The 24,516-nt window shown below is 54.2% G+C and overlaps 2 protein-coding genes and 1 long non-coding RNA gene across 7 annotated transcripts in view; all 3 read right to left on the bottom strand.

Moving 5' to 3' along the window:
* Positions 1-14,295, bottom strand: part of LOC135308490 (maestro heat-like repeat-containing protein family member 7) — a 166,226-nt gene extending 151,931 nt beyond the window's left edge. Inside the window, exons 1-12 of one of the 3 annotated variants that reach the window (XM_064433462.1) lie at positions 13,823-14,295; positions 13,496-13,548; positions 13,260-13,388; positions 12,796-12,944; positions 12,401-12,548; positions 12,005-12,192; positions 11,778-11,915; positions 11,384-11,498; positions 11,091-11,228; positions 10,749-10,868; positions 10,416-10,622; positions 10,156-10,257 (exon numbers count right to left, since the gene is read on the bottom strand). In XM_064433462.1, coding sequence (XP_064289532.1) covers positions 10,156-10,257; positions 10,416-10,622; positions 10,749-10,868; positions 11,091-11,228; positions 11,384-11,498; positions 11,778-11,915; positions 12,005-12,192; positions 12,401-12,548; positions 12,796-12,944; positions 13,260-13,388; positions 13,496-13,548; positions 13,823-13,931 — 1,596 coding nt within the window. In that variant the 5' untranslated portion in view covers positions 13,932-14,295. Of the gene's footprint in view, positions 1-10,155; positions 10,258-10,415; positions 10,623-10,691; positions 10,869-11,090; positions 11,229-11,383; positions 11,499-11,777; positions 11,916-12,004; positions 12,193-12,400; positions 12,549-12,795; positions 12,945-13,259; positions 13,389-13,495; positions 13,549-13,822 lie in introns of all 3 variants that reach the window. The other 2 variants (XM_064433461.1, XM_064433463.1) reach the window with 2 other exon arrangements.
* LOC135309407 (uncharacterized) lies at positions 8,702-9,424 on the bottom strand. Its single transcript, XR_010369678.1, has 2 exons — positions 9,360-9,424; positions 8,702-9,060 (listed from the first exon to the last, which is right to left on the bottom strand). It is a non-coding gene; the product is annotated as an uncharacterized LOC135309407 (long non-coding RNA).
* A 3,988-nt stretch (positions 14,296-18,283) lies between the features above and the next one.
* On the bottom strand, positions 18,284-23,919 carry LOC135308487 (maestro heat-like repeat-containing protein family member 7). 3 transcript variants are annotated; one of them, XM_064433457.1, is made up of 15 exons: positions 23,480-23,919; positions 23,078-23,130; positions 22,842-22,970; positions 22,378-22,526; positions 21,983-22,130; positions 21,587-21,774; positions 21,360-21,497; positions 20,966-21,080; positions 20,673-20,810; positions 20,274-20,450; positions 19,998-20,153; positions 19,738-19,839; positions 19,273-19,375; positions 18,942-18,998; positions 18,284-18,642 (listed from the first exon to the last, which is right to left on the bottom strand). In XM_064433457.1, the coding sequence occupies exons 1-15, from the start codon at positions 23,586-23,588 to the stop codon at positions 18,437-18,439; spliced, it is 1,968 nt and encodes a 655-aa protein (XP_064289527.1). In that variant the 5' UTR covers positions 23,589-23,919; the 3' UTR covers positions 18,284-18,436. The 3 variants fall into 3 exon arrangements, with proteins under 3 accessions (XP_064289527.1, XP_064289528.1, XP_064289529.1); XM_064433458.1 differs by having other exon boundaries at positions 19,998-20,108; positions 20,331-20,450; XM_064433459.1 differs by lacking the exon at positions 19,273-19,375 and having other exon boundaries at positions 18,503-18,642.
* Positions 23,920-24,516: the final 597 nt, after the last annotated feature.

Raw genomic sequence — 24,516 nt, 5'->3', positions numbered from 1 at the left:
AAGAAGATTCAAGAAAAATCCAAGCCCAATCCAAGCAATAAAAATTTTTTCACTAGGATGACTTAAGCTCATGAAAATTTAATTTAGTGGCCCAAGCAGGACATTGAGAGAGATGCAGTAGTCACCAAGAAACTGTAATCTTGCTTTCACATCCCTCTGGATTCCCCCTAAAAAAATAAATCATGGAAGGTATTGCTTGAGAGGACGAGTCTTGCCTCAACAGCAGTGCCATCTCTTTACACCACCTAGATCAGACACACAACTGTGGCCTTACAGTTCCTGAAGGAACCTGCAGGAAAGATGGAGAGAGTCTATTTCCAAGGGCCTGGGGTGACAGAACAAAGGGGAATGGATTCAACCTGACAGAAGGCAGGTTACACTCTCCCAAAAACTGACCTCACCTCCTAGCAAAAGCACAGGCGCTGAGCATCCAAGCCTGGGCTGCACAAAAAAGGAGGAACAGGTTTTGGCTAAAGCACAACTCACACAATTATCAGCTGTGAGGGTGTGGGCAAGCAGCAGTGATTCCTTGAACTGTATCTGAACCTCAGTGCAAAGCAAAATATTTATTTTTATTTCTTAATCATAGAATATCTTGCATTTGAAGGGACCCACAAGGGTCACTGATCCAACTGCAGACTTGACAGAGTCTCTTTAACTTCTACATTTATTATGCTGCTACTATCAAAGGCAGTTCAAGATCTGTCACAATATTTGAATTATATTGCATTTGTTCCTATTTTAGGCGACATAAAGAGGCTTTTGCAGAAATCTCAGGTAGTTTGAGACCATGGCTCAAGAGTCACAGTAATATAAACTGCAACTTAGCTGTATATCTCAGTTCATAGTTGCAATAATTAGAGATTCAAGGGTTTTTTTGCCTAAACTTTATCTATTTACAGTGAAGACTGCACAAGGTCTAACACCACATCACAATCATTTTGTAACACATCATGCAATAAAATCCAGTGTTTCATTGCACCTTGTCCTGGATACAGTAAGAATACTCCCACCCTCTCCAAAGCTTCCTTGCCTCTGATTATCAGATTTACTTCTCCTGCTGGTGTCTCACACTCTGTGCATGAAACAGGAATCAGAAGTGGGAACCGTGGCTATGGGAAGGGCTTCTTTCTCTATTTTCTACCAAGCATACCTTGGATAACTGATCACAACCAGCTGACAGCACAGCCCAAGGGAGACACGGCCAAACTCTTCTCAGCTGAATTAAAATAACAGCAAATAAATAATCTGGATTGTATTTATAAAGTCACAAGACCAGTGCTTGGCCCTGGCTAGGGGTGAGGAGAAGGCCCATCCAAGGTGACACCCAATTCTTTTCAGCTGAAATAAATTTAATTCCTACCAAGGGAAGCCAGGTTTCACAAGCTGTAACAGGGAAAGCGTTCACTGGACAGAGACTGTGTGAATGCATAAGAGGGACTAGTCTAGGGCCCGTTTTTTAAATCATGCAGAAATGTAACAGCTTTTTATTCCATTTTATGAGTCAGTGCTCCCAATGGAAAGAGCACACACATCATGGCTTTGGCACTGCACACCACTGCATTTCCTACCAGCCCCATTCTGCCATGGATCCCATCCATTTGGTAAACCTCTTCAAGGAGGGCTTTGTGCCAGCAGTGCTCTCCAGGAGCAGGAGGGGGCAAGGCAGGGATGTGTCAGAGGAAGGATGAATGCCCTCTCCTTGCAGTCCCTGCAGCACAAACCACCCCTGCAAGAAAAACAAATGAGCCCAGAAAGCAGCCGGGAAATTGCTGAGAGAAAGGTCCCCTCCTGGCATGAGTCAAGCTCCAAAACAGTTCAAGGAGCTGTTCTGGCTTGCCGTGGGGACAAATTGTCCAGCAGAACCTCTGACAGCTTTTCTCCCCACTGATTCACTCCTCAGTATGCCACTGGGCTGACAGACACAAGGATGCCCAGGTGATCATGCAGGCCACAGGGGTTTTAACAGGCCTCTCATGGTCCTTCAGTGTCACAAACACTGCAAAGTGTTTGAGAGAAACCTTGAAAGTGTTTGAGAGATCCCCAAGCTCCCAGGTTCTAGAGGGTTTCTGTTTTGGCTACAGAGCGTGTCTGGGAGGGCTGCACAACTGCCAAGGTGCTCAAGACCTAACTAAAAAATTAAAAAACAGAATCAAAGGATCCAGCTCTAAACCCAGCCTGAAACCTAGGACAAGCCTTTCGTGAGTTAATGAACTTGCCAAGAGATCTCTGAGTCCACAGTGCCTTATCTTCCTTTTAATTCTAAGCTCCTTCCCCAGTATCTTCGGGCTAAATCCATCTCCCCAGTCATGTCAGAGGGTCCAGAGTGCTTAAGCACACAAAAACATCACATATTACATGTGGGGTAAGTGCTCCAAATTATGGTAATTCTTATAATTTCCTTTTCTGACTCTGTCCCCCAGTCACACTCAGGTTGTGAATGCATTACTAAATATCATAGTTCATCCTTAAAGTCCCTTTGTCTGCAACTATTATTAGATTTTATGAGTTTTAGCTAATTTGGACTGTGTGAATAAACAATTTGCCAGGCCAAAACATTAAAATGAACATGCTTTCAGTGCAGTAACTTGAATTTCCCAAAATTATTCCTCCTGCTGACTGGTTTTGCTGCTGTAGAGCTGACCACTCACAAGGGACAACACACACACTGTGGAGGCAAGGGCTGATACCAGCTCCACCAACAAACACAAAACACAATCAGGCAAAAACCCAACAGGTTTCAAACATGAATGTTGAAGGATGCCAAATTCTGTCACAAGTTCTACAGGGACAAGAAGCTAAGAGTTGTTTCGAGTTTTCCAGCTGCATCTATGGTGTACAAGAAAAGTCCTCCAGTAATTCTCAATAAGATCTCTTTTGGAGTCAAAACTTCGGTTTTTGAGTCCACCCCCACTGCATGACTTCTGTCTAAGGCAACTATTACGGGGAAAAGCATCATTTGCCATTGTGTGGGATACAACCAACCAGAAGAAAGTGCTCCTGTGGTGCGCTGTTAAGTTGATCAGAACAGATATGCTGGTATTTCTGAGTTCAGCCTCCCCCACTCAACAATTCTGGTGCCATAAGTGGTAAATTTACTCCTTTACTAGAATCTAAGTTCTGTACTATGTGCCTAGAGACAGCAGGAAGTTTAGAGGTAGAGGTAAAAGTAGCACTGCCTTCTCCCTCATGTAAAAGACACTGAAAAGCAGAAATAAATTTGAATGTAGGGTTAAACAGGTCAGTATTTGTTTATTTTTCCTTCCCTCTCTGCTGTTTCCTATGCTTTAGGCACTCTTGTTCTCAGTGTCTTCCTAACAGAGCCTGCAAAATTCCTTATCACAGATGTCCTCTTCCCACTGGCCAGGTGTGTTCTGTAGGGGTTGTGCTAGATCTGACATGGGATCCTTGTCCTCTCTGAACTCACTGGAAGGTTTTCCATGGGCTTCTGTGAGAGCAGCACTGCAACAATATGACTTAAATCCTGCCTACATGGAATAGGATTTGGTTTATATCCATACATAAACCAGAAGATGGCCCCTTAGAGTTACCTTGACAGTTTAAATTTTTATTTTTAAAAGGCTTTCAGCTAAGGTTTCCTGACTTTTATTTATGATAGCTTAGATCCTTGTAAAAAAGTCTGGAGTAAATCCACGCTTCCAACAGGACACATCCTACAAAAGTCTGGGAACTCTTAACCGCAGGAAAAATGACCAGGCTTTGGGATGACTCATCGTGGCTATTTTGCAAAGATGTTGGAAGAAACTGGGAAGCAAAGACTAATTAATGTACTTCCCACTCTTCTGTAAATTCCCAACTGCTCTGCCTCACTTTCAGAAGGCCCCAGCACACACAGAAGCATTGCTCTGCCTGCAGACACACGGCAAGGACTGGGGCCACTCTCAGACTGTTTACAGAAGCGTGGGGTGACAGGACACAGGGAATGGCTTCCCACTGACAGAGGGCAGGGTTAGATAAGAAATTGGGAAAAAAATCCCTCCTTGTGAGGGTGTTGAGGCCCAGAGTGCCCAGAGAAGCTGTGGCTGCCCCTGGATCCCTGGAAGTGTCCAAGGCCACGCTGGACAGGGCTTGGAGCACAAGGTGTCCCTGCCCATGGCAGGGGGTAGAACAAGATGGGCTTTAAAGCTCCTTCCAACCCAAAGCATTCCAGGATTCCTGTGAAATTCTTTCTAAATGGCTTTTTCTTGAGACTCTAGGAACATTTTTGCAAATGCCAGAAAGAATCATGTTCTAGTGAAGAATACTTCATTAAAGGCTCTTCAGATACTATGAAAGACCTGAAAATTGGATAAGTGCAAGTTACAGTAAGAATTTTCTAAAAGGGGAAAGAACTTCTCTCTCAACTGGACCAGAGCCCAACATCCTTCCCAGCAGTGTCTCATAGGGAGGACATCCCACTCACACTGGAATGTTATTTTTACTAATGAAAGTTAAGCAGTGAAGTTGCTTATTAAAAAAAAAAAAACAACAATGCAACAAGTTGTGCCCTTCTATGGGGAAAAAAAACCCCTCATCTGTCACTTCTCATGATAAAAAAATGTCAACATTGAAACTTATCATTTCAGAGTCAATATTCCTGCTCATCTTTGGAGGAGATGGAGGAAAAAAAATCCATGTCATTTGCAGCAGGGCCTTGTTTGGAGGTGTTAGCCAGTTCTCCTAACTTCCTCCACACTGTTAAAATCATGGATCTTGACCCAAATCAACTTGCTGTGATGTCAGAAGACTTGTGACTGACTAGAGTGGGACTGGATGGAACTCAGAAGAGATAAACTGAATGGGAAATGGGTTTTTAAAGAGAGACCTCTCGCCCTCAAAGCGAGAAAACTCTAGGAAACTACAGAAACACATTGTTCTTGTTCAGCTTTTTGCTAAGGCCAAAAGATTTAAAACAAACATGGTTCTAAAACAGCAAAGGCAAAGACTTCCATTCCTCCCCCAGACAGTCACAATATCTTACTGACTTTTTGCTATCACTGTAGAGTATTTCCAGCTTCAGCTAATGGCACAGAAGAAATGAAAACTTGGATTTTGCAGCTTGTGTGGAAATGAAATCCCTGATGCTCTATGTGAATTAGTTATTCACAAGAAAAAAAGGTTCAGACCTCTCAAACATTCTCTTGGCTCTTGCAGTGCATTGAATTATCTTCAGAAAAATGGAAAGACTTCTAAGTTCTTAATGAGAACAAAAAAGGGAGGGTTTCCACCAACACAGAGACAATAAAATCTCCAAGTAAATACTAAAGGTTTTCTGAAAACAGACCTGAAAGCCATGCAGATTTGACAGCACAAATATTTCCCATGTCTCAAGAAAAACAAGTGTTCAACACACTAACTCTGGACAATACAAGCTGCGAAGGTGCTCTCCAAAGAAGTCTGGAAATAGTGAATATTCATTCTGCTAGCATGAATCTCACAAAGCATAATAAAAAATAAAGGACCCTGCCTTCCTATCTGCACAGGACCAGGGAGAATGTGAGCAAATGACATTTCCCTATGCTAGGGAACCAAGCCTAGCTCTTGCTTCTAAAAATTAACTGCATTCCCAGAGCCACACTATAATATCCTGATTAGCTGTTCAGTCTTTTTCTATTCCACAGCATATTTTCATTTCTCATTCAAGCTCAGATCTCCCTCTGCTTCCCCAAGTTGGGCATGATTTTCTTTTAAATAGACATCTCTTCTTGTGGTGGGAATGCCCAGGCTGAAGGCCAGATGAGGACTCAAAGATCTGCCTGCCCTTCAGATTTTTCACAGGAAAAAAGAGAGGAAGTCAGGTCCTTGTTGCAAACTCATCTCCAGACAAATACCTGCTCTCCACTGAGCTAAACGTAAGTGCTCCAAAATAAGGTTGCTTGAGGGAACAGGCAAGATTTTGAACAGGACAGCTGAAGTTCTCTCCTTCCCTAGAAGCACACAGACTCTCCTGTTTCCCTTTTCAGGTTCACAAGCAGCATCATGACTTTTTTTCCTTCAGGAGCATCCAGATGGGAACTATTAACTATCTATTAGCATTACATTTCTTCTTTTGATTCTAATCTTGCTATCTTGCCTTTTTACATGATCACTCAGCATCTTCACAGGAAAGGAGAAGTCCAAGAAAGAAGAGCAATACTTCCTGACAGCTTGTCTACAGAGATATTTAGCAAGAGAGACTGCTAACAAGCCTCTCAGTCCACACAAAAACCACTGCTTTTGGGACAAAGAGCCACCACAAAACCTTCTCCTGCTTGTATATCAAACAGATCAAAAACTAGAGTCTTAACTAGAAATCTACTGACTGCAACAATCAAAAAACTTTTAATCATTACCAGGAAGGGGAAATTTAGTATGGAATGTACTTTCTCACTTCCACAAGCACATGGATAAACATCTGCTGAAACTACACTTGGAAACATCCAGTATAAGCGAGTACCTGATGAAATCAAACTTAGAGTGGATCTTATGAACAATAATTTTAGAGATACAGGGGTGTGTTCACACTATCACCCAAAGATACTTTTCTTGATACTGGAACAACAATCAGTTACATTAAATCTCTAGCCTGCTTCCACCGATGAGATCTGGTTGTTCCCTTAGCTACACAGCAAAGCCAAACAAGAATTCGCTGATCTCCCCTTCAGGTAAATACTCAAACCCCATAGTCTGGGGTTTTGTTTTAAAAGCCAGCTTAGTCATTAATTACTGAACTACACCAAACTTAGTGAGGCTGCAGATCTCACATCTTCAGATTACAAGAAGCCTTCCAACAGAAACGGAGCTGTTCCCCAAGCTTCCCTTTCTTTATTCGGTTGCTTGCCAAGAATAACATATAATAGCAATCTCTGTGATGCTCAGATCTCTGCCCCATCATGAGGATCCACAGCTCATCAGCTCCAGAGAAACTAAACTTACTCCACTTCTTCTCCCCCCAACCTTCACCACTTATGGTTGAAAAGAAAAGAGATGGTAATAAATAAATTTTACAAGAGCAAAATTTTTCCTTTCCTCATATTTTGCAGTCACAGGCATCACACGTCCAAGACAGTTTGAAGGACACCATTTAGTGAAACCCTACCAGGTTTCCCTGTCAGGCAAGAAAAACTTCAGCTTCTTCAGTCTTTGGCAAAAAGTTCTGAAGTTCTCCATCTTCCAGATTCACAAATTCAGACTGAAGCTTGAATTTATATATTGAGCATATATTGACAGGTCAAGAGAGAATGACTTTATACTAGAAGAGTAGGCTGATGTTGAATATTAGGAAGAAATTCTTTCTGGTGAGGGTGATGGGGTCCTAACACACAATGAACAAAAAACCTGTCTGCCCCACTCCTCAAAGTGTTCAAGACCAGGTTGGAAGCAATGTTATCCAGTGGAAGGCATTCCTGACCATGGCAGGCAGATGAAGCAGATGGTAATTAAGGTCCCATGGAACACAAATTATTCTTTGATTCTATGATGATTCAATCTCCACAGTCCAGGCAGATGCTAAACCTGCTCTTCACTGCCTTCTACCTTCCTCTGCCCCTCTGCCAAGTCCAATGGGCCTCAAGGACTGAAAGGTGCACAGAGAGCCAAAAGGGAACACTTGCACCTATCTCACTGGGCGCTCCCTGGGGAGCACTTTCCTTGAGAAGCAAGCCCCTTTCCTCCAAAGGCGTTTCCCAAAATGTGCAGCTTTCCTGGGGAACACCAACACACCCTTAAGCAACGCTGGCAAGGCTGAATGACTTCAGGTCCTTTCAGGACAGGCACTCCAGCTCTAGCTGGCATTGCCTCAAGTGTGTTCCCAGGTTCAGATGTGCAGCCCCAGGCCCTCTACAAACACAAGCTTCCCGCTGCCTCTTCCCTTGCCTCAACTCCTTCCTGTGCTCTCGGCACCAAAACCAGGCTGTTCCTGGCCAGGGAGCAGAGCCCTGTTCCCGCAGGACGCTCTTGCCAGCACCTTCCAGGACTCTCTGCTGTGCACAAAGCGCTTTTCATGCCCACTCCCAAGGGGCTTTGGAACGCAGAGCACAAGCTGGCTGGCTCTGCCACCAGCACACCCCAAACACAGGCGGAGGAAGAAGCAGCAGGGGCTGTTTTGCGGCCATGGCCAAGAGAGACTGGGGGGGTGCCCTCCCTCTGCTCTCACCTGCTTGGCTTTCTGCCTGGGGCTGAGCCTGGGGCTGCCATTCCTCACTTGTGGGGACCAGAACCACAGCCAGGATCCCAGCACTGCCTGGCAGCACTCCGGGCACGGGCACGGTCGCGTGTCCGAGTCTCGGGCACCGTGCCGCTGCTTCATTTGCTCTTGGGCACACCCAAAGCTGCCTGTTAAGCCTGGATTGTCTCTGCTTCTGCCCTCTTCCTGATCCTGCTGTGCACGCATGGAGCACTGCAGTGCTTTCAGGATGCTATTCTTGAAAACTTCCAGCATTCCAAGCTCCTTTGCCCTCCATGGCTGCTTGCCATGGAATCCCTCACAGTTGGGTTCAGAGCATCCTCAGGATGGCTCTTCCAAAATCCAGGGGCTCCAGGGTGCTCAGCAGGATCTGTAACTGCACAGGGTTGTGGAACTGCAGCTTCAGCAAAGGGACTGTGCCAGCCTGACCTGCCCTCGTTCCTGTGCACAAAGCAGGGTGTGGAAGAGAATGGCAGCAGGGGCCTGTGTGTCCCAGGGCCCTGGATTTGTGGCGCTTCAGCTCCACAGAGATGGAGGTAAGGGGGGAAAACCAAACTGTTTATTAATGGAAGGGAAAGTGAAGGGATGAGATGGGGGCAAAAAAAAGGGGTGGGGAGGGTCTGAGGGCTGGAGGGAGGGAACTCTCAACAGGGAGGGAGAAGGCAGGAGCTATGGGAGCCTCCCACAGGCTCAGCTATGGCCAGCATCAGCTGTGCCGGGAGCTCCAGTGACATTGAGTGGTGGTGGTCTCTTCACAGTCTCCTGATAGTGTTCTTGGGACCCTGGTTCTCTGAGTCCAGCAGATGACCTTAGTTCTGCAGATCTTTGTCCAAAAATTGCCTGAATTTCCAGATTAGTGGAGGATGGGCTGTCATCTTTGCTCATGGCTTCAAGGGCTGGAAGACGGATGAACTATGACAGTCAGAGCCCAGACACCCGGAGATTCTTCTGCTAAGCCCATCCCAACCAGCTCTCGCCATCGCTACAAGAGAGGCTGATCCCTGCAGGATCAGCCGCAAGTGCTGGCCATGAATCCGCCCCCCGCCATGTCCCTGAAATCTCAATGTGCTCTGCCCATGCCTTCATCCACACAGGGAGCGAAGCCCACCGCAGCTGGGACAGGGATGGCAGCTCCCTGCCCGGGCATTGCAGCTCTCCCTGCCAGCCCTGCTGCCAGCCCGCTGCCCTCACTCACCCTGACTGAGAACGTGAAGTTCTCCTGGCTGCCCCCTCAGCTGCCGGCCGGCCATCCCTGTGAACACAGAGCCTGTCACGGCGGCAGCGGCACAGCTCCCTGCCAGCGGCGCTGCCAGCGCTGCGGCCACACGCCCTGCTGGCCCGGCAGGGCTCAGCCCGGGCCCTTGCCGCACGCTGCCGCCCAAGGGCACGGCTGCCAGAGGGCGGCAGCAGCGCCCGGGCCAGGCGGGGCTCCACGGCGCCGGGCCCGGATGGCGCTGCCGGGGCAGCGGGCGGGGCTGGGGCCGAGCTGCGGCGGGCCGGGGAGGGAGCCCGGCCTCGGGGCTCACCCATGAACCTGATGGCCGCCTCTCGCAGGGGCTCCTGGGGGCTCTCCAGGTAGCGCAGGGACCGGCACAGGTACTCGGCCGCTTGGCTCCTGTCCTCTGCCAGCTGCAGAGAGCGGCAGCAGGGAAGGCTTGGCGCGGGCTCAGCCCCTGTGGCGGGCGCTCCCTGCGCCCAGCCCCGGCCTCCCCTGCCCGCACAGCCCTGAGGCGCGGCCAGCAGCCGCTGGCGCCGGGCTCCGCAGGGGGCAGAGGGCCGGCTGCTGCCCGGGGAGCCGCGGGGCCGCCCCGCAGCCCCGCCGCGCCGGGGCTCCATGGGCACCCGGCTCGGGCCCACTGCAGCCTGGAGAAGAGCCCGCGCATCCTCTGGGTGCAGCAGCGGGCAGGGGCACAGCTGCCAGCCCCGCACACTGAGCCCCGCGCTCAGGGGCCTTCTCCAGGCTGAGCCTGGGGCTTCCAGGCCCTCCTTACCAGGCACTTGCCAAACTTTGGTAGCTTCTCCTTCTTTACCAGCTGCTTCAGACCCCTCTTCTTCAGGAACCCGGTCGCACAATGCAGCGTTTTCATAGAGGCCTGGAGAGCAGCAGAGAGCCAGAGATGGCCCCACAGCCCAGGGCACCGGACTCACATCCCTGTGCCAGGGCCTGGAGGAGGCTGCAGCCCACCAGGCACCGGGCAGGAGGCAGCCGAGCCCCCTCCCAGAGATCCACCAGCATCACACGAAACCTCACCTCTGCCACACGCTGGTTCTCCTCATGGCAGTGCAAGAAGAGTGGGAGCAGGCTCTGGCTCACAATTCTCTTCAGGGGCTTTTTCCCCTCATCCACTACTAAGTCCATCACCTTTTCAAAAAGTTGAGTGGAGAGCAGCTGCATGTGACTGTTGTCCTGGAGGAAAGGAAGCAGAAAAGACCTCACCAACAACTTCTCACGGCCTACCTGAGGAAAAGACCAAAAAACCCCAGGGCACAAAATTTCTGGGAAGCAGCCAGTCCCACAGAAACTTACATGGTCAAAGAGTGGTAGGAGTGCCTCAGCTAGCTTTGGGGCAGTGGTGCTGGATACCAGGATATTCTTGTACTGGAGAACATTCATGAAGACAGAGAGGGACATCCTGACCACCTCTCCATCTGCATCACCCAGCACATCCACAAGCCGTTGAGACACGGTGCCCATTCTCCTGGCCTGTGTGGAACACAAGGCTGAGCTGGGAAGCCATGGATGGCTGCAGCGCCAGCACCGCCCTGGCACTGCAACCCCAGCCTGCTGCTGCAGGGCCCACAGGCCAAAGGCCTGACCCAAAGCACTGGGGCCGGTGAGGCAGGAGAGCTGGGAGCAGCTGCCTCAGCCCTGCCAGCCCGTGGGGCTGCTTTCCCCAGCGCAGCTTCAGCCGCTGCCCCTTCTCACCATCGAGGGATCCTTGCTGAGCACCACGAGGCCTCTGAGCGCCAAGCGACGCCGCTCCCTGCACTCGTTCTGCAGGTACCTTGACATGATCTCCAGCACGCTGTCACTGCATTCCTTCAAGTCCAGGCACTCGAGGACCTGAAAGGCACAGGCAGTGATGGGGACCCGGAACCGCACAGGGCTGGGCCCAGGCAGCAGCACAGGGCACGGGCACCGTCCCAGGCAGCTGTGGCTACGAGAGGGCAGAGAGCTGGGAGGCAGCTCAGCCAGGCAGTGCTGGCCACCAGGCTCACCTCCACAAGGAATGCCAGGAAGGGCAGATCCCAGCGATGCCCTTCCATGCTGAGCAGCCCAAGCAGGTGGAGTGCGATGCGAGAACACAAGGGGACAAAGTCACGGCGCATCACCCTGGCAGGTGGAAAAGGGCACCAAGACCCTGAGGCATGAGTGTCAAACATCTCCTAGAACTGTCTCACAATGATTTGATCTTTCCCCACCACCCTGGAGGCGATGTGGGCCCTCAGAGGGGCGGCTCCTTATGGATACCCTCCTCTCCCAGCCTTTTCCAGTCTCCTTGGCTGTCCCTCGGTGACAAGGCCCTCTGGCCCATGGCAACAGGGACTGTGTGGGGCACCCGGGCACAGGGCACAAATGCTGGGGGCAGTGTGGAGGAGAAGGGGGTCTCACCTGGCCAGCAGACCCACGGCATAGTGCTGGGTGTCAGCACACAGCAGCGTGTCCCAGCCATGCTTGCGTCCCATTTCCATGACCACATTGTCGCACCGCAGTCGGCAGAGCAGAGCCTTCATAGTCTGCACTGCAAACCTGTGTGCAGAGCAAAGCCCAGGTCATATTGTGATTTCTGGCTCCTGCCCTGGGGACATGGGAGGGATGGGAGAAGTGGGATGGAGCACCTGCTGGGGTTTGTGTTAAGGTGGTGTTCTTCCTGGCATTGCTTCCAAAAGGTGTCAACCTCCTCAGAAGAATGCACGGTGCTGTCACAAATTTGAACTACCAGAGCCACAAGCAGGCAGGGGGCATAATTGTGCGTTGCCTCTTGGCACTTGGGCACCTGGATAATCACCCAGAGCACCAGAGTTGCCTGCAAAAGAAGCAGCCCGAAACGGCGCTCAGTGCCGAGGTGTCCTTGGGGCAGGGCCCAAGGGCAGATGCAGGGGGAGCAGTGGGCCTGGTGGCCCCTGAGCCTGGCCCTAGCCCAGGTTTCAGCCCAGTGACTGAGGCAGGGAGAGGATGGAGAGCTGCTGGAGAGGCAGCCGGGGGCTGAGAAGAGACCAGTTCCAGAAACTCACAGCCAGGGCAAAAACATCTGTGTCATCCCCATCAGACGTGAACATGCTGTGCACAGGCCAATCCTCCATTACACAGATCAGTGTTGGCAGCACTTTCTCCACTGTGGGACTCGACGAGCCTATAGTTCTCCACATCATTACAGCAGCTCTGTGGGATCAGAGCTCTGTGTCAGGGGTGTCTCAGTCACAGTACCATGCCCTGTGCAGCTGTGGGGGCACAGGTGACAGAGCCCCGGTGCCCTGAGGGAGCATTGGCAGCAGGCTGGGCAAAGAGAGGGGCCCGAGGGTCCTGGAGCTCTCTGCCTGTCTGGCAGAGCCCATTGGACAGGCTGTGATGGGCCACGGGCCCTCAAGGCTGGTGAGCCCTGAGCTCTCAAGGCACGTGGGCCCCGTACCTGTCACACGTTGGGGCACAGCGCAGGAGGGTCAGCACCACACCAGTAGGGTGTTCTTCAGCCATCCTCAGAATGTTCATGAATAGTCTGACATCAGCAGTCTCAGGGGATGCAAGCCTCTGATGCATAATCCTCACCATTTCTGGCACCTGGATGAGGTGTGAGGAAAATTTGGAGTACTTCCTGAGGGAGGAGATTCCCCAGTTTCCCCAAAGAAATCCTTCCCTTCCCCCCACACTGTGCTGGCCTCAAAAGTTGAGGCAGGCAAGCGGACATGGCTTAATGGGCCGCATGATCCTGGAAGGCCTCCAGCCATGGGCACTGGCTGCTTATTACTTCTGGTAAAAAACACAGTCATCCATGAATAACAAATCACGAGCATAAGTGATAGTTAAAGTGGGGGTAATATCAGTGTTTTTTATGACCTCAGTCATTCAGATGTCTAAATTGACCTCAATTGTTACCTGGTCAGCCTTCACTACGTAATTACTCATTTCTGCGCATTCAATTGATGCTGTGCTAAGATCAGTTGGCCTGTAGCCAAATTTGTTTGTATCCTCCTTTTCTGCGGCCTTTCCACACATAATGAAATTCTGCAGAAGAGCAGGGAAGAGAGGGACATTCGATGGAGTGCTCCAAACACAGTGCTCGGCTGAGCAGGGACAGCAGGCCCAGCCCAGGTGGGCATGGCTGCAGGTACCTTCAGTGATTGGCTGAAGCTACCACGACCGGGTTCCGGCTTCTTCCCTGCATCTGGCAAAGAGTGAGCGCAGCCAGAGCTGAGGGGCTGCGGGAGAGGCCGGAGAACACAGCCCAGCCCTGCGCTCCTCAGGCAGGGACAGCCCCGGGATGCCCCAGGGGGATGGAGCACGGCCACTGCGGGGTGTCTGCCTGGGCCCTCTTCCCTCCTGTCCATGGGCATGTCCCCAGGGGATGGGATGGGATGGGATGGGATGGGATGGGATGGGATGGGGTAGGCCCACGCTGGCTGCAGCCATCAGCCCTCTGGCCCAGCTCTGACACTCACTGTCCTGCAGTGGCTGGAACTGTTTTGCCACCTTACGCTGCTTTGCTGGGGCAGCTGAAGAGTCTTTGTTCTTCTTCCTACTGAACAAGCCTTGGCGTTTCTCTGCCATTCTCCCAAAATCCGGTGTTGAGGGCACCTGCAAGAGAGAGGCCTTGGAAGAGCTTTGAGATGACAAGTCCAACGGTCTGGCCTCAAAGGCACAGGCCGCAAAAATGGGAGATGCCTTGGAAAAGCTCCAAGTCACAAAGTCCCGTGGTCTGCACTCAAGAGGTCCTAGAGAAGAAAAATCCCGAGAAGGCCACAGGCCACCAAGTCCTCTGGTCTGGCCTCGAGGTCACCTGCAGCAGTAAGGTCAAGGAAAAACTGTGGGTCAGCAGTGAACCAGTGCGCTGTGCGGGGGCTCCTCACAGCACCGCTCTGTCCCGTCCTGTCCCGGCGCCTGCTCGAAGCACTGTGCCTTGCTCCTGTCACTGCCAGCTCCTATGTCACCACGTGTCACAAAGGACACATTCTTCCATTCCATGCCACGGTGACCGTGCTGCAGCGTGTCACAAAGGGCCCTTGCACACACTGCCACCTGCCCTGGGGCGGCCCCCAGCCCACCTAAAGTGGCTCCGGTTGGAAGGAATCCCTGGCCCCAAGTGTTTAAGACAGCCCGACAGGATCTTTAGGAAGCGCTCAGCCCATCAGCAAACGCTGCCCTGCTCTGCGGGCTCAGGGCAGCAGAAGGAGCCCCCAGGGCTGCCGAGGCAGCCACGCTGGCAAGGGCACGGGGCCTTCCAGGGAAGCTGGCACGGCCTCCTTGGGACACGTCCCGGCTGCTGGCCATCCTAAACCCGCGGCTGTGACAGGCACAGGGAACGTGTGGGCCAGGGCACCAATGCTGCTCTGAGCCCTGGGGCCCGGGCAGCGCTGCCATCAGCAGGTGTGGCAGAGTCCCCGCCCAAGCAGAGCTGCCACCCCCCGAGCCCTGGCAGCGCTGCTGCCTCTCTCCTGCCCCAGAGACCTGTGCCCTGGGGGGCTTCCGTGCCACAGGGAGCCAAAGCCCACATGCACTGGGGGCTGTGCTCCTCCCTGCAGGGGCTGTTGGCAGCAGCACCAGGAGCAACTGCCGGCAACACTTGGTGTCTGTCAGAAGCTCTTGCTCCATGCTGGAATTATTTTCTCATTGAAGTGACTTCCTGCAGCATAAAAACACATTATTACCATGGAGAGAGAGAAGAATCTGGCATTAAAGAATCCGTTAAGGACAGATTTACTTCCCCATTGCTCAACTCAAGTACTTCAAAATTTGCGAACTTCGCAAATTTATTGGGATGGCCTGAGAATGTGAATGATTTACAAGTTTGCATCCTATCTTGAAGCAGCAAATCATTTGCCTTATCATCCATTGAATGTCACTTTACAAAAATAACACTACACAGAGGCAAAAAGAAGGCCATTCTTTGGTTTGCAAGTGGATTTCGATGAAGGGATGATAATACAGTAATTGTCTTAATGAATAAAAGCTCTCAAAAAGTTACGGTCCACTCAGTGTTACAAGAGTAGCCCAAAAAATGAGTAGCTGGCAAAAGGGCTAATCCTACCACTGCTACAGATATCTAAGTGGTGATAAAGTACAGCTCTCCCCTCCTCTTCACTGCAGGGGAAACAGGACCATGAACAGAAATAGTCACAGCTGTTCTTTTTGCCCTCCATAACCAAAGCTGGGCCAAAGCACACATGCTGCCTCCAAAGTGACTCCAATTCCAGCCGAGACCTCCCACCTTCCAGACAACTCCTTCCCCAACACGCCCCCCAACACCAACCCCCCCAAACACCCACACAGGAGCCCTCAACACCCCACCGGCACCCCCAGCTGTCCCTGTCCCTCCGCAGAGCTTTCCCAGCCTCCAGCAGACCCCCTGGTTCCCTGCACGTGCCGTGGGATGGCCCTCAGGAGGATCTGCTCCAAGGCCTTCCCCATCAGCAAGCTCAGGCTGCCAGGCCCATGGTTCCTGGATCATCCTTCCCACCGAACCTTCCTGAGCACGGCTGTTCCCTTGGCACATTTGCGCTCGGCTGGGACATCACCACTCACCCAGGGATGCTGCTAAAGGATGGAGAGCAGCCTGGCAAGCTCTTTCTCCAGCTGCCTCTTTCCTCTTGGGGGAGGGAGAGCATTGCACAGGAAAGCAGCTGGTGCCACAAGGAGTGGGTGGCATCAGGCCACTCTTGGGAGACCCCTCAGGACTGCTGTATCCTGAGGGAACACCATTGGCCATCCCCTGTGTACATCTGCAAAAGCTTCAAATCATCTGCCTCAGCTTCCAAGGCCTCTGTTGGCCAGCATCCTGACGTGGATGCAGGACTGCTGCGAGGCACTGCTGGGACCCAGCGGGACAGGACCGGCTGTCTCGTGTCCACGTAGCCCCCCTCACACAGCCAGGGCCATCCCGAACCCAGACAAAGGCTGACGTGTCAGCAGAGAGGAGCAAGGAGCACTGGGCTCCTCTCAGGGGATCTCAGCTGGGCTTGCTCCACAACACGCCCCCATTTTAAGGCCTGCTGATGCCCAGCTGCCAGAAATGCCTACCGTGTTCTCTGCAAGATGCACAGGGAGGGCCAATGAGCAGGACACCTTGGGAGGCAAACCTTGCAAGTTTTTTCTGAGGCCAGGGACACACCAAGATCAGACCAGATACTCCCCCGCCGCCTGGAGAGAGAGACCAAAGAGGAACACTTGCACCTATCTTACTGGGAGCTCCCTGGGGAGCCCTTTCCTTGAGAAGGAAGTTCCTTTCCTCCAAAGGTGTTTCCCGAAATGTTCAGCTTTCCTGGGGAACACCAACACACCCTTAAGCAACGCTGGCAAGGCTGAATGACTTCAGGTCCTTTCAGGACAGGCACTCCAGCTCTAGCTGGCATTGCCCCAAGTGTGTTCCCAGGTTCAGATGTGCAGCCCCAGGCCCTCTACAAACACAAGCTGCCCGCTGCCTCTTCCCTTGCCTCAACTCCTGCCTGTGCTCTCGGCACCAAAACCAGGCTGTTCCTGGCCAGGGAGCAGAGCCCTGTTCCCGCAGGATGCTCTTGCCAGCACCTTCCAGGACTCTCTGCTGTGCACACTGCGCTTTTCATGCCCGCTCCCAAGGGGCTTTGGAACGCAGAGCACAAGCCAGCTGGCTCTGCCACCAGCACACCCCAAACACAGGCGGAGGAAGAAGCAGCAGGGGCTGTTTTGCGGCCATGGCCAAGAGAGACTGGGGGGGTGCCCTCCCTCTGCTCTCACCTGCTTGGCTTTCTGCCTGGGGCTGAGCCTGGGGCTGCCATTCCTCACTTGTGGGGACCAGAACCACAGCCGGGATCCCAGCACTGCCTGGCAGCGCTCCGGGCACCGGCACGGTCGCGTGTCCAAGTCTCGGGCACCGTGCTGCTTCTTCATTTGCTCTTGGGCACACCCAAAGCTGCCTGTTAAGCCTGGATGGTCTCTGGTTCTGCCCTCTTCCTGATCCTGCTGTGCACGGATGGAGCACTGCCGTGCTTTCAGGATGCTATTCATGAAAACTTCCAGCATTCCCAGCCCCTGTGCTCTCCATGGATGCCTGCCATGGAATCCCTCTCAGCTGGGTTCAGAGCATCCTCAGATTGGCTCTTCTAAAATCAGGCTGTTACAGGTTGTGGAGGATTCCCATGCAGAAAGACTTAATTGTAGTTGTGATTGGAAATCCAGTTTTGTTTGATCAGCTGCTCTTACAAAGAATATGTACCAACCCCTGGAATGGTGAAAAGCCACTGAGCAGGAGCAGGAGATGGAGCAAGGTGCTTCATTGGGAGGGGCAGGCAGGCCACCCACATTCAGGGCATCCCCTCCATCAGAAGGACATGCATGTTGTCCCTCTCATCCCTTCACCCCACAACCAGGCCTGACATCTCCTCCTCTGGAGTGGAGTTTTTCCTGTTATAACGTCATCTCATGCTTGGTCAGCGCGTGAGAAGAGGCTGCAATGGCTTGTGATGCCACCTCCATGCCAACCACAGCTCCATTGGATGTTGTTCCTCTTTCACAGATTAACTTCCCATCGATTGACCAATCCATTGTCTCCTAAGGGTCACATTCCCACCAGTTCATCCATAAGGTTTCCTTCACTGTCTGTTCTTCATTGTCTTGCATAACAGCAGATCAAATGTGGCAGGGCCTTAGACACGACTGACGTGCATAATAGCGGATCAAATGTGGCAGGGCCTTAGACACGACTTCACTCCTGACACACAGGCTCCTTGTGCCACTGCTGGCCTTCCGTGTGCTCAGCAGGATCTGTAACTGCACAGGGTTGTGGAACTGCACCTTCAGCACAGGGACCGTGCCAGCCTGACCTGCCCTCGTTCCTGTGCACAAAGCAGGGCGTGGAAGAGAATGGCAGCAGGGGCCTGTGTGTCCCAGGGCCCCGGATTTGCAGCGCTTCAGCTCCACAGAGATGGAGGTAAGGGGGGAAAACCAAACTGTTTATTAATGGAAGGGAAAGTGAAGGGATGAGATGGGGGCAAAAAAAAGGGGTGGGGAGGGTCTGAGGGCTGGAGGGAGGGAACTCTCAACAGGGAGGGAGAAGGCAGGAGCTATGGGAGCCTCCCACAGGCTCAGCTATGGCCAGCATCAGCTGTGCCGGGAGCTCCAGTGACATTGAGTGGTGGTGGTCTCTTCACAGTCTCCTGATAGTGTTCTTGGGACCCTGGTTCTCTGAGTCCAGCAGATGACCTTAGTTCTGCAGATCTTTGTCCAAAAATTGCCTGAATTTCCAGATTAGTGGAGGATGGGCTGTCATCTTTGCTCATGGCTTCAAGGGCTGGAAGACGGATGAACTATGACAGTCAGAGCCCAGACACCCGGAGATTCTTCTGCTAAGCCCATCCCAACCAGCTCTCGCCATCGCTACAAGAGAGGCTGATCCCTGCAGGATCAGCCGCAAGTGCTGGCCATGAATCCGCCCCCCGCCATGTCCCTGAAATCTCAATGTGCTCTGCCCATGCCTTCATCCACACAGGGAGCAAAGCCCACCGCAGCTGGGACAGGGATGGCAGCTCCCTGCCCGGGCATTGCAGCTCTCCCTGCCAGCCCTGCTGCCAGCCCGCTGCCCTCACTCACCCTGACTGAGAACGTGAAGCTCTGCTGGCTGTCCCCTCAGGTGCCGCCCGGCCATCCCTGTGAACACAGAGCCTGTCACGGCGGCAGTGGCACAGCTCCCTGCCAGTGGCGCTGCCAGCGCTGCGGCCACACGCCCTGCTGGCCCGGCAGGGCTCAGCCCGGGCCCTTGTCGCACGCTGCCGCCCAAGGGCACAGCTGCCAGAGGGCGGCAGCAGCGCCCGGGCCAGGAGGGGCTCCACGGCGCCGGGCCCGGATGGCGCTGCCGGGGCAGCGGGCGGGGCTGGGGCTGAGCTGCGGCGGGCCGGGGAGGGAGCCCGGCCTCGTGGCTCACCCATGAACCTGATGGCCGCCTCTCGCAGGGACTCCTGTGGGCTCTCCAGGTAGGGCAGGGCCCGGCGCAGCTGCTCGGCCGCTCGGCTCGTGTCCTCTGCCAGCTGCAGAGAGCGGCAGCAGGGAAGGCTTGGCGCGGGCTCAGCCCCTGTGGCGGGCGCTCCCTGCGCCCAGCCCCGGCCTCCCCTGCCCGCACAGCCCTAAGGCGCGGCCAGCAGCCGCTGGCGCCGGGCTCCGCAGGGGGCAGAGGGCCGGCTGCTGCCTGGGGAGCCGTGGGGCCGCCCCGCAGCCCCGCCGCGCCGGAGCTCCATGGGCACCCGGCTCGGGCCCACAGCAGCCTGGAGAAGAGCCCACGCATCCTCTGGGTGCAGCAGCGGGCAGGGGCACAGCTGCCAGCCCCGCACACTGAGCCCCGCGCTCAGGGGCCTTCTCCAGGCTGAGCCTGGGGCTTCCAGGCCCTCCTTACCAGGCACTTGCCAAACTTTGGTAGCTTCTCCTTCTTTACCAGCTGCTTCAGACCCCTCTTCTTCAGGAACCCGGTCGCACAATGCAGCGTTTTCATAGAGGCCTGGAGAGCAGCAGAGAGCCAGAGATGGCCCCACAGCCCAGGGCACCGGACTCACATCCCTGTGCCAGGGCCTGGAGGAGGCTGCAGCCCACCAGGCACCGGGCAGGAGGCAGCCGAGCCCCCTCCCAGAGATCCACCAGCATCACACGAAACCTCACCTCTGCCACACGCTGGTTCTCCTCATGGCAGTGCAAGAAGAGTGGGAGCAGGCTCTGGCTCACAATTCTCTTCAGGGGCTTTTTCCCCTCATCCACTACTAAGTCCATCACCTTTTCAAAAAGTTGAATGGAGAGCAGCTGCACGTGACTGTTGTCCTGGAGGAAAGGAAGCAGAAAAGACCTCACCAACAACTTCTCATGGCCTACCTGAGGAAAAGACCAAAAAACCCCAGGGCACAAAATTTCTGGGAAGCAGCCAGTCCCACAGAAACTTACGTGGTCAAAGAGTGGTAGGAGTGCCTCAGCTAGCTTTGGGGCAGTGGTGCTGGATACCAGGATATTCTTGTACTGGAGAACATTCATGAAGACAGAGAGGGACATCCTGACCACCTCTCCATCTGCATCACCCAGCACATCCACAAGCCGTTGAGACACGGTGCCCATTCTCCTGGCCTGTGTGGAACACAAGGCTGAGCTGGGAAGCCATGGATGGCTGCAGCGCCAGCACCGCCCTGGCACTGCAACCCCAGCCTGCTGCTGCAGGGCCCACAGGCCAAAGGCCTGACCCAAAGCACTGGGGCCGGTGAGGCAGGAGAGCTGGGAGCAGCTGCCTCAGCCCTGCCAGCCCGTGGGGCTGCTTTCCCCAGCGCAGCTTCAGCCGCTGCCCCTTCTCACCATCGAGGGATCCTTGCTGAGCACCACGAGGCCTCTGAGCGCCAAGCGACGCCGCTCCCTGCACTCGTTCTGCAGGTACCTTGACATGATCTCCAGCACGCTGTCACTGCATTCCTTCAAGTCCAGGCACTCGAGGACCTGAAAGGCACAGGCAGTGATGGGGACCCGGAACCGCACAGGGCTGGGCCCAGGCAGCAGCACAGGGCACGGGCACCGTCCCAGGCAGCTGTGGCTACGAGAGGGCAGAGAGCTGGGAGGCAGCTCAGCCAGGCAGTGCTGGCCACCAGGCTCACCTCCACAAGGAATGCCAGGAAGGGCAGATCCCAGCGATGCCCTTCCATGCTGAGCAGCCCAAGCAGGTGGAGTGCGATGCGAGAACACAAGGGGACGAAGTCACGGCGCATCACCCTGGCAGGTGGAAAAGGGCACCAAGACCCTGAGGCATGAGTGTCAAACATCTCCTAGAACTGTCTCACAATGATTTGATCTTTCCCCACCACCCTGGAGGCGATGTGGGCCCTCAGAGGGGCGGCTCCTTATGGATACCCTCCTCTCCCAGCCTTTTCCAGTCTCCTTGGCTGTCCCTCGGTGACAAGGCCCTCTGGCCCATGGCAACAGGGACTGTGTGGGGCACCCGGGCACAGGGCACAAATGCTGGGGGCAGTGTGGAGGAGAAGGGGGTCTCACCTGGCCAGCAGACCCACGGCATAGTGCTGGGTGTCAGCACACAGCAGCGTGTCCCAGCCATGCTTGCGTCCCATTTCCATGACCACATTGTCGCACCGCAGTCGGCAGAGCAGAGCCTTCATAGTCTGCACTGCAAACCTGTGTGCAGAGCAAAGCCCAGGTCATATTGTGATTTCTGGCTCGTGCCCTGGAGACATGGGAGGGATGGGAGAAGTGGGATGGAGCACCTGCTGGGGTTTGTGTTAAGGTGGTGTTCTTCCTGGCATTGCTTCCAAAAGGTGTCAACCTCCTCAGAAGAATGCACGGTGCTGTCACAAATTTGAACTACCAGAGCCACAAGCAGGTGGGGGGCATAATTGTGCGTTGCCTCTTGGCACTTGGGCACCTGGATAATCACCCAGAGCACCAGAGTTGCCTGCAAAAGAAGCAGCCTGAAACGGCGCTCAGTGCCGAGGTGTCCTTGGGGCAGGGCCCAAGGGCAGATGCAGGGGGAGCAGTGGGCCTGGTGGCCCCTGAGCCTGGCCCTAGCCCAGGTTTCAGCCCAGTGACTGAGGCAGGGAGAGGATGGAGAGCTGCTGGAGAGGCAGCCGGGGGCTGAGAAGAGACCAGTTCCAGAAACTCACAGCCAGGGCAAAAACATCTGTGTCATCCCCATCAGACGTGAACATGCTGTGCACAGGCCAATCCTCCATTACACAGATCAGTGTTGGCAGCACTTTCTCCACTGTGGGACTCGACGAGCCTATAGTTCTCCACATCATTACAGCAGCTCTGTGGGATCAGAGCTCTGTGTCAGGGGTGTCTCAGTCACAGTACCATGCCCTGTGCAGCTGTGGGGGCACAGGTGACAGAGCCCCGGTGCCCTGAGGGAGCATTGGCAGCAGGCTGGGCAAAGAGAGGGGCCCGAGGGTCCTGGAGCTCTCTGCCTGTCTGGCAGAGCCCATTGGACAGGCTGTGATGGGCCACGGGCCCTCAAGGCTGGTGAGCCCTGAGCTCTCAAGGCACGTGGGCCCCGTACCTGTCACACGTTGGGGCACAGCGCAGGAGGGTCAGCACCACACCAGTAGGGTGTTCTTCAGCCATCCTCAGAATGTTCATGAATAGTCTGACATCAGCAGTCTCAGGGGATGCAAGCCTCTGATGCATAATCCTCACCATTTCTGGCACCTGGATGAGGTGTGGGGAAAATTTGGAGTACTTCCTGAGGGAGGAGATTCCCCAGTTTCCCCAAAGAAATCCTTCCCTTCCCCCCACACTGTGCTGGCCTCAAAAGTTGAGGCAGGCAAGCGGACATGGCTTAATGGGCCGCATGATCCTGGAAGGCCTCCAGCCATGGGCACTGGCTGCTTATTACTTCTGGTAAAAAACACAGTCATCCATGAATAACAAATCACGAGCATAAGTGATAGTTAAAGTGGGGGTAATATCAGTGTTTTTTATGACCTCAGTCATTCAGATGTCTAAATTGACCTCAATTGTTACCTGGTCAGCCTTCACTACGTAATTACTCATTTCTGCGCATTCAATTGATGCTGTGCTAAGATCAGTTGGCCTGTAGCCAAATTTGTTTGTATCCTCCTTTTCTGCGGCCTTTCCACACATAATGAAATTCTGCAGAAGAGCAGGGAAGAGAGGGACATTCGATGGAGTGCTCCAAACACAGTGCTCGGCTGAGCAGGGACAGCAGGCCCAGCCCAGGTGGGCATGGCTGCAGGTACCTTCAGTGATTGGCTGAAGCTACCACGACCGGGTTCCGGCTTCTTCCCTGCATCTGGCAAAGAGTGAGCGCAGCCAGAGCTGAGGGGCTGCGGGAGAGGCCGGAGAACACAGCCCAGCCCTGCGCTCCTCAGGCAGGGACAGCCCCGGGATGCCCCAGGGGGATGGAGCACGGCCACTGCGGGGTGTCTGCCTGGGCCCTCTTCCGTCCTGTCCATGGGCATGTCCCCAGGGGATGGGATGGGATGGGATGGGATGGGATGGGATGGGATGGGATGGAATGGGATGGGATGGGATGGGATGGGATGGGATGGGATGGGATGGGATGGGATGGGATGGGATGGGATGGGGTAGGCCCACGCTGGCTGCAGCCATCAGCCCTCTGGCCCAGCTCTGACACTCACTGTCCTGCAGTGGCTGGAACTGTTTTGCCACCTTACGCTGCTTTGCTGGGGCAGCTGAAGAGTCTTTGCTCTTCTTCCTACTGAACAAGCCTTGGCGTTTCTCTGCCATTCTCCCAAAATCCGGTGTTGAGGGCACCTGCAAGAGAGAGGCTTTGGAAGAGCTTTGAGATGACAAGTCCAACGGTCTGGCCTCAAGGGCACAGGCCGCAAAAATGGGAGATGCCTTGGAAAAGCTCCAAGTCACAAAGTCCCGTGGTCTGCACTCAAGAGGTCCTAGAGAAGAAAAATCCCGAGAAGGCCACAGGCCACCAAGTCCTCTGGTCTGGCCTCGAGGTCACCTGCAGCAGTAAGGTCAAGGAAAAACTATGGGTCAGCAGTGAACCAGTGCGCTGTGTGGGGGCTCCTCACAGCACCGATCTGTCCTGTCCTGTCCCGGCGCATGCTCGAAGCACTGTGCCTTGCTCCTGTCACTGCCAGCTCCTATGTCACCACGTGTCACAAAGGACACATTCTTCCATTCCATGCCATGGCCACCGTGTTGCAGCGTGTCACAAAGGAACCTTGCACACACTGCCACCTGCCCTGGGGCGGCCCCCAGCCCACCCAAAGTGGCTCCGGTTGGAAGGAATCCTGGCCCCAAGTGTCTAAGGCAGCCCGACAGGATCTTTAGGAAGCGCTCAGCCCATCAGCAAACGCTGCCCTGCTCTGCGGGCTCAGGGCAGCAGAAGGAGCCCCCAGGGCTGCCGAGGCAGCTGTGCTGGCAAGGGCACGGGGCCTTCCAGGGAAGCTGGCACGGCCTCCTTGGGACACGTCCCGGCTGCTGGCCATCCTAAACCCGTGGCTGTGACAGGCACAGGGAACGTGTGGGCCAGGGCACCAATGCTGCTCTGAGCCCTGGGGCCCGGGCAGCGCTGCCATCAGCAGGTGTGGCAGAGTCCCCGCCCAAGCAGAGCTGCCACCCCCCGAGCCCTGGCAGCACTGCTGCCCCTCTCCTGCCCCAGAGACCTGTGCCCCGGGGGGCTTCTGTGCCACAGGGA

Source organism: Passer domesticus, chromosome 10 (genome assembly GCF_036417665.1).
Source record: "Passer domesticus isolate bPasDom1 chromosome 10, bPasDom1.hap1, whole genome shotgun sequence".
NCBI classification, from domain to species: Eukaryota; Metazoa; Chordata; class Aves; order Passeriformes; family Passeridae; genus Passer; species Passer domesticus.
The sequence above is the reverse complement of the archived record's forward strand: the minus strand, read 5'-3'. Positions and strand labels throughout refer to the sequence as shown.